This window comes from Tarenaya hassleriana, unplaced genomic scaffold, assembly GCF_000463585.1.
Source record: "Tarenaya hassleriana unplaced genomic scaffold, ASM46358v1 Cleome36, whole genome shotgun sequence".
Classification (NCBI taxonomy): Eukaryota; Viridiplantae; Streptophyta; class Magnoliopsida; order Brassicales; family Cleomaceae; genus Tarenaya; species Tarenaya hassleriana.
In genome coordinates this window covers 136197-146929 of record NW_010966665.1, presented here as the reverse complement: position 1 = coordinate 146929, position 10733 = coordinate 136197, and the positions used below count along the sequence as shown (strand labels likewise).

General features: G+C 35.9%; 2 protein-coding genes across 4 annotated transcripts in view; one reads left to right on the top strand and one right to left on the bottom strand.

The window, feature by feature from the left end:
* The window catches only part of LOC104822230 (alpha-glucosidase 2), a 10562-nt gene extending 7820 nt beyond the window's left edge, over positions 1-2742 (bottom strand). Inside the window, exons 1-7 of one of the 3 annotated variants that reach the window (XM_010553370.2) lie at positions 2175-2742; positions 1165-1435; positions 952-1020; positions 732-869; positions 524-641; positions 165-247; positions 7-35 (exon numbers count right to left, since the gene is read on the bottom strand). In XM_010553370.2, coding sequence (XP_010551672.1) covers positions 7-35; positions 165-247; positions 524-641; positions 732-869; positions 952-1020; positions 1165-1435; positions 2175-2359 — 893 coding nt within the window. In that variant the 5' untranslated portion in view covers positions 2360-2742. Of the gene's footprint in view, positions 1-6; positions 36-164; positions 248-523; positions 642-731; positions 870-951; positions 1021-1164; positions 1490-2174 lie in introns of all 3 variants that reach the window. The other 2 variants (XM_010553369.2, XM_010553372.1) reach the window with 2 other exon arrangements.
* Positions 2743-3624: 882 nt separating this feature from the next.
* Positions 3625-6822, top strand: LOC104822229 (E3 ubiquitin-protein ligase RHF1A). Its single transcript, XM_010553368.1, has 8 exons — positions 3625-4040; positions 4911-4957; positions 5095-5157; positions 5263-5374; positions 5449-5744; positions 6064-6174; positions 6264-6570; positions 6684-6822. Exons 1-8 carry the CDS (start codon positions 3879-3881, stop codon positions 6702-6704), a joined length of 1119 nt encoding a protein of 372 aa, XP_010551670.1. The 5' UTR covers positions 3625-3878; the 3' UTR covers positions 6705-6822.
* The last annotated feature ends 3911 nt before the right edge of the window (positions 6823-10733 follow it).

Sequence of the window (10733 nt, the reverse complement as noted above, 5' to 3'; positions counted from 1 at the left end):
GCAGGAATCTTCTTATCTCGAAAAGTTTGAGCAACCTGCACTCATCATTACAATATGAAAAACAGGAGCAGGTGAGGCCCAAAATTTCAAACATTTGGGCATAGATTCTGATTCCCTTCACCGTTATGACTGAACAGCCTAAGAATATAAATAAAAGAACTGACCTCACGAACTCGCTTGTCAGACATATAACTCCAACGGCATTGATGGTAGCCTAAGGCCCACTTTGGAGGCATAAATACGGTTCCTGATAAGAAAGACATATTTTATATTCAAAAGCAGAATCACCTTTACCCAGGAGTGGAAAAACAGGATAGCAGAAATAAAAAAGATGAAATACATACATGGCAACTCTAGTCTCAAAACATAACAGATTGCTTAAATGTAATCTTTTCCTATGCAATTAGTTAACCTCCAATATCCAGGTAGCAGATACATCATTGTTAATCACTGACAAAATAAACACTTGAAAGTTGTGTAGGGTATGATTTCAACAACAAAGAGATGCCAAATAAGAAGTTACCTATAGCATGAGACAAAGACTCCGAGACCGCCGTGGGTGAGGAGAATGGACCAAAGGTGATAATTGGATACGATGGGGGAGCAACAAATCTTATTATTCCTTCTTTCGTAAGATCAATCTAGGCAAATAAAACATTTGACGTTACTGCAGGTACGAGGATTAAGAAGAAAAGTGGGTAAGAGATTTTACAAATTAAAAGTTCATGTACCTCGCATCTCCGTGTTGTATCTGCAAGAACCCCTAGTGTTTCTCCATTTGGAAGAACAGCTAGTACCCATGGATGCGACTGGTACAATGAAGTAGTTCCAGGACCATATCCCCAGGCATCAGTGTTCCATGTAAAAACCTGAAAGTGTTTGTCGAGAACTTAGAGTGCTATCCACAACGTAAGAGAAAATGTGATTAGACATATCACATAGATTGCTAACCCGCTTTCCTGTTCTCTCCAACTGTCCACTGACTTCTCCCGTCCCGTAAAATGAGGTTCCAGGAGGAAGCTACAACAGAGGATTTTATTTCGTGAAACAAAGTGATACATAAGAATAAGAAGAAAAAAAAAACTTTGACTAAATTAGCAGCATGTTTAATCAATCATGTAAAAATTGACACAGCAACAACACAAAGGAGATAGAAACACCAACCTCAAAAGTGACAACTTGCTGCCCATGAAGGCACACAAAGCTAGGAAGGTGTGAAGGAAATCGCTGGCTTATAATCGGTGTTTCCCTATCTTTGCTGTTCATAAATGAAACACTTGGGAAAGCTGCCTTCTTATGCTCCTCAGAACCATCAAACCGGAAAATTCCATCCTCCAATATTGGCTCATAAATCATGTTGCTAGGAGCAACTTCTTTAGGTACTGAGCTCCCTTCACTTACAGTCATACTAACTACAGATTTTTTACCCTTTCTTCTGCACGCAAGGCGTTTGTACTAGTAAGCACTACTTGTATAAGCCTTTTCAGTTCTGTATGAGGATGTTCCAAGCAAATGTATGAGAAGAAAAAGAAAGAAAGAAACAATTAGCTTCCACTTAATCTTCAATCATTGTCATGGAAAGTTATAAACAAAATTTTCAGCCAAAATCCCCAACCCAAGGCTTTTATACAAGTTTTCACCTAAACCCTAATTTAATCTCAGACTCCAAGATTCAAAATGCAGTTCTAGCGATTCAAGTCAACGTGTCTGCTTAGTAAAACCATAACTAGACAATAACATACAAAGCAAAGTTGGAACTTTTTTAAACCCTAAACTACCTGTCCTCTGTACCTTCGCTTCTGTGATCAAACCATAATTAGACAAATAGCATACAGAGCAAAGTTGGAACATTTTCTCAACCCTAAACTAGGGATTCCAAAAATCATACAAAGGGTGAGGAAAAAGGAACTTCCTTTGCTACTCCCTGATTGTTAATTTTCGCCTAGGTCTCCAGATTCAACCATCCTAACACTATCTGATAAGAGAGATCCAAACGGCATTAATTTAGACCAAACCCATCACAACATGACACAAAATCACGACCCATCAACAAAGAAAAACCAAATTGATTTTCCAATCTCGAAAGATCAAGGATGACGATAAACAAAAAGCGAATGAAAAAAGTGGGAAATTGCAGAAGAATGTGTATGATATAAAAGAGTAAGAGACAAGACCTGGTAGTGTTGCTGATGACAAGAACAAAGGATCTAGATGGAGCAAAGAAGAGCGAAGAAGAAGTGATCGGAGTCACCGAGGAAAGACGAAGATGATCAAAGAAGAACAAAGAAGAAGTACCACCGGTTCTTCTGCTGCATGATGATGACAATGATACTGATGCCGTCAGGAGTGATTCCTCCATTGGTCTCCACTCTGCTTCTATTTATCTATTTGTTTTATTTTACATGTTTATTCGTTCCTAATATGTATTTATGTGTGTGTGTATTACTTATTCCATGCTGTCCTTAAAGGTTGGAACTTTTTCTGTAGCAAGCAACAATGGAGGAGCATCAATTCACCTTAACTTGTGAGGAATTTCAATCAAATTCTTCACTTTTCACGAGCATTCATGGACGATTTTCAGGATTTTGCTTGGCTGACACAAATCTGTTTGATATGGCAGTTAAAGGAGCTCGTTTCACGTGGGAAAACACAACAATGGAGGTGATTCAACATTATATAACCCATGTTTCATTGGGATTCTATGGTAATTACAGCATCATAGGCATAGCAAGAAGCCCCTTTAGGTTTCTTTACCCACAGAGAATCCCCCCACCTTGTGTTTCTGATCACTTTTGTCGGATTCTGTAAAGTGGCTCAACATCAAATTGGTTTCCCCCTTTTTTTTTGGGTAAAATGTGACTTGTATTCACAACTGTGGTTTCCCCCATTTTTCATATGAAACGTTTGTTTGCAATTTATGTGAGCGAATGATAAAAAATCTAAACTTCATAATGATTATGAAGAAAAATGTTTTGTTTAAACAAATGTTAAGTTCTGCAAACAAAATATTTTTTTTACTAATGGTGGTTCAAAAATTATGGAATCAAATGTAGAGTTTTGACCCACAAGTGAGCCCCTTATTTTTATTCTTATTGTAGACATGACTCGTTCCAATCAATTAAATAATTACTAATAAGGGACAAAACAATCATATAGTTAAAAAATCCAACATTAATTTAAATTAAAGAAAAATATATTTTGTAATTAAAATCCAACACTATTTTTTTATTTGTAATATTTCTTTATTTTTTTATGTTAATATTTTAATTGTACTTAGATTCACCTTAAATTTAATTAGATATTACTCATCTTCATTCAATTGAATTCCGGTTTATAATATTTATGCCTGATTATATAAAATTTTTAGAAAATAGAAAAGATAATTTGATCTTAAGAATTGGAAAAAAAAAATAAAGCTTTAAGAAAGGAACAGATTTTTTTTTACCAAGTATCTAGGTTGTACCGTTTACTGCGTAACGCTCTCAGATCACGCCAAAGAATCCATGTTTTTAGTAAAAAAAAATCTGACTTTTAAATCAATATTAAAATTTTATAATTGATTAAAAATTGTCATTAAATATAACAAAAGCCCCAAAAAGAAAAGGTAAAAGTTGAACAGCCGAATCGAACTTTTCTCCACCTCTCTGCAAATTTCTGACTTTTCCTTCACCCGCTCCATGATTCTTTGCTTTGACTCGTCAGTCTTCTTCCCCATTCTTCTATAAACCCCTCTTTTCCTTCTCCTCCCGTGTTTTGCCCTTCTCCCTTCTTCACCGTCTTGCCCTGATCCTGATCCTCAGCCTCTTCGTCGTCTTCTTCTTCTTCATCATCATCATCATCATCAGCATCGTTCTCAGTTTTTTGTCCTGCCCGCGACAATGGCGAAGTTCACTTACTCTTCTGCTTTCACCTTGTCTGAGAACCCTTTGAACCCTGTTGTCGGTTCTTCGTCTTCTCCATCGTTCGGAGCCTCCGATGATGATCTCGATGATGCCTGCAGTATCTGTCTCGAGCCCTTCACCGTTCAGGACCCTGCCACTGTGAGATTCTCCCTCCCACTATAAATTCTCTTCCTTTTCGTTGGTCTGAAATCTGTGGTATCAGGGGGGTTATTAGCATGATTCTGTCTATCCAGTGTCTCTGTGAATGAATGTGCTGTCTCTTGATATTATGGTGAGATCGTTTGATTTCTGCATTTGCTGTTCCCTTTCACGGGTCACTTTTTGCGCGTTTAAGTGGACATGACTTTGCGATTCTGGCGAAAAATTGACAATCGGCTTTACTTTTCTGACCACGATCATCTGTTTAATGATTCGGCTGTGCTATTGTCAATGGTGTTAAAACGAATGGAATGGTTGTGACATTGCCAAAGGTTTGACCTTTATGTAGCAACTGGTTAAGGTTGTAGATCATTGAGTTCTGTATTTTGATTTTGGCCCAATTAAGTCAAACTTTAGAGTTTCGAGTTTGTGAATGCAATGGCTGCGAAGATATGGTTGATATGCTATTGTGAAAGAATAGGGTTTTCTGTATATTCATATTGTGGTGTACATGTAGCAATATATACACGAGAGAGAGGAAGCAAATGAGGAAACAGAATGTGCTAAATAACAGGAATAGATTGATACGAATATCAACAGCAGATCTCTTTCCATTAGTTGATGGGTGATTCATGGTTCAAGAACGAATGAAGAGTTCCCTCTTGTGCTATTCTAAGTGATTGCTTCTAGTTCCGGATTTGAGTTTCAAATTCTGTCCATTTCTAAGTGATTGACATGTTTCTTACTTCACGTATTCACTAGAAACTAGTCTAGAAACGAGTGGTCAATATCCGATCTGTGAATGCTTCTTACTGGCATTTCGTTCCTTTTTGGTAAAATTTATAATGGGAAAAATGTTTATGTTTTCAGGTTACTAGTTGCAAGCATGAATATCATCTTCAGTGCATTCTTGACTGGTAATGTTTTGCTTCCCATGTTCTCAAAATCATTTACTACCCTCTCTCTCTCTCTCTTCTGCACTAAGACTTGAATCTTGTTGTGCTTTCATATCACATCTGTCTCTGTGACTGATTCGTACTTTGGGATTCCATAGGTCCCAAAGAAGCAAAGAGTGCCCCATTTGTTGGCAATTGTTTACCTTGAAAGACCCTGCTGGGTAAGCCTTTTTCATTCTGCCTCTCTGTTTTTTCCTCCGGGTCTAAAATCCTTTGACATGAAACTTCACTTCCAGTTTAATTTTTCTATTTCTTCCTTTTTGTAGCCAGGAGCTTCTGGCTGCTGTGGAGAAGGAAAGATTATTGAGGTCCAGGAAGGTGTCTTCAGCTTCTCCAAGATCAATTCATCACTCTCTTGACGATTTTCACTCAGATGAGGTGCCTAAAGTATCCAATATGAATCCCTTAATTTGATATTTGGTTGGGCTAAAAGGGTTATACTTTTTTTCCAGGAGGCTTCTCAGTTTAGTAGCTTCGATGAAGATTTCATGCGTCATCTCACTGAAGCTGCTTATAGACGCGGTTTGCTTCGAAGAAGGGAGAGTCGAAGATCTTCTGGTCTCGGTTCCTCCAATGCTCCCACCATGGTTTCTCCTGCTGATATGGCCAATCCAGATCATAACCTGGGCTCTATTTCAAGTAATGACTCAATGGCAAATTCAGCTATTCCGTCTACTGGCAGTATCCAATCTCCATCTAATGTCTATAGTGACTCTTCCTCCGCTGCAGACGGGAACAATATCTTGAGGTACCTATACAAAAGTCTGAGTACTGAGCTTTTTTTCTATGCTTGGTTTATCCACAGGCAGAATAATTTGCTTAGTTGAGATATTATCTCCATTCATCATGTTATATACATATACTATCTCGAGAAGTTGCATGCATCAATAAGGCTTTTATGTGGAGATGCTCAATTTAACATATTTTCACCTACTTATTTGATGGTTTCTGGTCCAAGTACCGCTTACCGTTAAAATTTAGCAGAGAATGCTTGGGCTCTGGTATTATTCTTTAATTTGCCTTTCTGTGTTTATCACCTGTTCAACTTTTCTTGTACCTGTTATCAGATTCTTCCCTGGCTTGTCTCTATCTCCTTCGCCAAAAAGTCCAGATTCCCCCGAGGCATCATCCTCTCTTCCCGAAACCATTAAATCTAAACTAGCTGCCGCTTCAGCGAGGTAGCTAGAGCTTTTGCCTGAATCTCTTTAAGAACCAGTGATTTTCGTTTGTCCAAAAGTTGCCAACACGTGCTCTTACCGGACTCCAGGTACAAAGAATCAATCTCGAAAAGTAAACAAGGTCTGAAGGAGAAGCTACTCGCCCGGAACAACTCAATAAAAGAAATGAGCAAAGGAGTCCAGCGCGAGATGAATGCAGGGATTGCTGGTGTTGCCCGGATGGTAGAACGCCTTGATCTTGCCTCAAAACGTTTCGGAGGGTCTGCACCAGTTTCGACCGCCACTAGTGGTTCCAGATTCAGCTTCTCGTTCAAAGGAAAACGTGCAGAAGAAAATGCCCGTGTGGAGACTCCGAACAGAAACAATGGGGACAAAGCTGAAATCCCTGAGCTTCAGGTCTGAAACTTTTCTCGGGTTTTTTTTCTCTTCTTCTTTCTCCTGGGTTCTGGTTCTTTTGTGTGTTTTCTCATATACCCTTATGCTTTTTTTTTTTCTTTTTTGATCTTCAGGGAGGACAACAGATATTCTGACAAGTCGTGGGGGGAGACGACAGAGAGAGGCAACTGCAATGTTTTCACTTCGAAAACCATAAAAAGTTCGTATGAACTCTGTTCCTAATGCAATGCAAGTGATGTGCTTTCCATGTTCCAGCTGCTAATGCTTCCCCTGCCTTTTTTGGTCCGTCTTGGCATCCTGCATTGTCTGACCATTATACCGTCGTCGGTTGTCTTCTTGACTTCCGTCTACTAAGACTTTCAATAAAGGTTTCTTCTCTCTAAAAGGATCTTTTCCTGCTGCGAATCTTTTGATCCCTCGAGACTTTCACTCTCTTGCTCTGTCTGGGACCCCACAAAAACCCGACTACATTTCGGTTCAGAAATTTAATTTCGGTCCGAATCGAGCCAAATAATACTCTTGTAGAACCGAATAAACTGTTCTCGAAGTGAACCAGATAGAAACCGGATTTGATAAGCATCGAACCAAAGGACTGAATTATTTATCTTTACATACGAATGTATATGCGAATATCATATTGTATTCGTATAACAGAACCGATTAACACATTTGGTTGTAGATTTTTGTAGTACCAAATAAATCTGTTTTAAAACCGAGTCCGACGAATACCGAACCAAAATTCGAAGTTTCGAACCTATCGGCCCTTTAAAGGCTCAAATTGTTTGCTTTCTCGCTTGAGGCCTAAATGGCTGGCCAGCTTTCGGCCCAAAGGCCCACTAAAAGGCACCAACAATCTGTTGCACACTAAAGGCCTATTCTTTTGCCCACTTAAAGTCCTATATTATTGGCCCACTTAAGGGCCCATTAGGGCCGAAAGTTGAACCACAAAATTTAAGGAAAATTTAAGGAGAATCCAGTCCCTACAGAATCATATATATACACACACACGGATTTCACCACAACTTTAACCAACAGGGCGAAAGATCAAAACAAGTTCGGGATTATATACTTTGAAAATAAAATTAATTTAAAATAAGATATTCTTCTTTTTGTATTTATGTGAATAGAATAATTTTCATAAACCAAATAAAGCTCACTTGGTAAGAAAAAAAGAAAGATGATTTTGACGTCTTATATTCTTATTGCACATATGATTAGAAAACTAATAATCCAAAATTAGAATCCCGAAAGGGCAAAAAAAAGGAGGTGAGGATTGATTAGAGAAAAGGGAGGCCTAAAATTCTGCAGATGTTGGATTTTAGATGGCTATAAGCATCTTGTCGGTCCATTTATTTTTAAAACTGAATAATTTTATTATACTTTTTTAGTGGAGAATTTTAAATTTTTTTATGGGTACTAATTATCATCCAAATAATACTGCAAACTCTAAATTAACGATTGTTGCTTATCCTTAAATTTTTTTTTTCGGTATGGCAACACTCTAAACCCTGGCCATATGTTTCCCCAAAATACAGAATAAAATCTTGCGGATTTCGACGTAAATATTATTCTTTTTTCTTATAAATTGTAAACTAGTTTATGCGACTAGGAACTTTTATTTTGAAAATTTTTCAAAAAAAAAAACTATGTTCTACAAGTGTTAGGAGTAGGGCTGGGCACAGATACCCGAAAATCGGATATTTGTCGGATATTGTCTCACGGATATCCGATTTTAGGATATTCGTAATTTTTAAATCCGAATCCAAATCCCGATTTTTCAATACCCGTAAATCCGAATCCAAAACCGGATAATAAAATTTTTAAAATCGGATATCCGCGAAAACCCGACTATTATGATTATAAATAATTGTATCTTATATTTATATAACATTTTTATAAAATATAATTATTTTAGATTAAATAATTTCATATTTTTAATATTAATTCTAAAAAATTAAATTTATTATTATTTATCTCTTATTATCTCATATATTTTATCATAATTCATCAATTTTTATAAATATGTCTTTATTTTTTGAAAATTTTATATATGACTATTGTTGTTTTTCTTAAATAAATTCGGATCCGGATACCCGCGAATACCCGACTATTATTCCGGATACTTGTACCCCGGATACTCGTAAATACCAAATTCCGAATACAAATCTTATAGTTAAATACCCGAGCCTCCCGGATTCAAATCCAAATCTCTCGATTTTCCCGAGTATCCGACCCGTGCCCACCCCTATTAGGAAGGCTTCTATACTATGTAATTCATAATGGGTGGGTACGGACCGGTATTCAAAAATTTTAGGATATCAGGTTTTGGTTTTGGGTCCGCGAGTTCTTTGAAAATATTACCTCGATCTCATTTTCGCGAGAACAGGATATTTGACACTCCAGGTATCCATGTTTGAATTCAGATATCCGAGATATCCAAGTCTATGAATTTTTATTATTCAAATATTAAATATTAACTTTGAATAAATAAATTTTGCACAAATTAAAAAATCCAAACATTAAAACGCACAAATTTTAATATACACATTAAAAAATGCAATACAAATTGTACAATCAAAACTAGTTATCTATTTTATAAATATTTATGATTATACGAGTATTTCTATCTTTTGTATTTTACAGGATATTTGGGATATCCGTCTCTCTAATTTTAAAACCTGAACTTGTACTCGTAGATCGTATTTTTCATCTCGTATTCGGTCTCGTTTGTAATCAAATATCTGAATCCCAAATATCCATGAGTCATATTGTGACAACTCGGGATACCGTAGGAGGGTGGGGAGTAATTGCTAATGCGAGAGACATGGATAAGGAGCGGCTCCTGACGAGCTTCTAGGTAGGGAGTATAAGAATGAATCGAACGCACCGGAATAAGATGGATCTGAGGGCTGTGTAGGTATGAGATTACACAGTCAATGATAATTTAAAGGAGTTGATTGAGCTACTTATAGCAACAAGATACATCTACCTTTTCGGTTTTCCATCTCGAGAGAACTCCAAAGTTAAAGGTGTTGGCCTTAGAGTAGTCTTAGGATGGGTGATATTCTGTGAAGTATTTTTCGGGATATGTGCGAGTGAAGACAAAACACGCTAAAAGGTCTCGTGTTGGTGTGGGATAGTTTTATCATTCTTAATGATGCTGAGGTCGTTACACAGATATTCGCGAACTCACGGGCTTCGGGTAAAGAGAGATACCGCTAGAAAGAATATAACTTAGGATGTGACTAATTATGAATTAAATCAAAATAAGGGGGAAAATGTACATGAACTCTTGATCTTGGACCAATAAAATGCAAAAGCAGAACAAATTCCTTTATTTCTTTTTTTGGGCACAAATTCTCATTCCATACAAATATGGAAGAGAATGAATGAAAAGGAGCTTTTAGTTTTGGGGTCTTATTTCAAATCAAATTCAGTCAGCCATATCCTACTTTAATAATAATAATAATAATAATAATAATAATAATAATAATAATATTAATATTAATATTAATATTAATATTATTATTATTATTATTATTATTATTATTATTATTATGTATTTCTCGATATCATGTCACATGTAACTGTTTTAGCCATTTATGGTCGGTCCAAATTCACATGTTATAGAAAAACTTTTGATATAAGAAATTTATTGATAAGTCTCCATAATTCTCAATTTATATCTATGTATTTCACAACTTATACAATTCATTCTTAGAAATATAGTCGAAACCTACCATCTTTAAAATATATGCATCAAATAATAAAGAGAAAAATAAATAAAGTTTAGAAATATTTTCACAGCACTATTGATCAAATTAAAATTTTGAATTCTTGAAACATAAGAAAAAAACGAAAGAAGACGAAAATATATATAAAAAAACCAAATTGTAAACAAATTGAACCGAAAATCTCCAAGTTAAAAACCAAATTAAATCAAACAAATGAATTCACTCTATTTCCAATTAAAATTTTGATTAATATATCTTTATCGAATATGGGGTCGAAGCTATAAGAGCATTATTATAATTTATAAATGTAACTTTATGTTTTAGTCTAAGATTCTCTATTGTAACTCCCTATATAATACTAATAAAATACGATATTTATTACTCTACTATATATATATATATATATATATATATATATATATATTCATT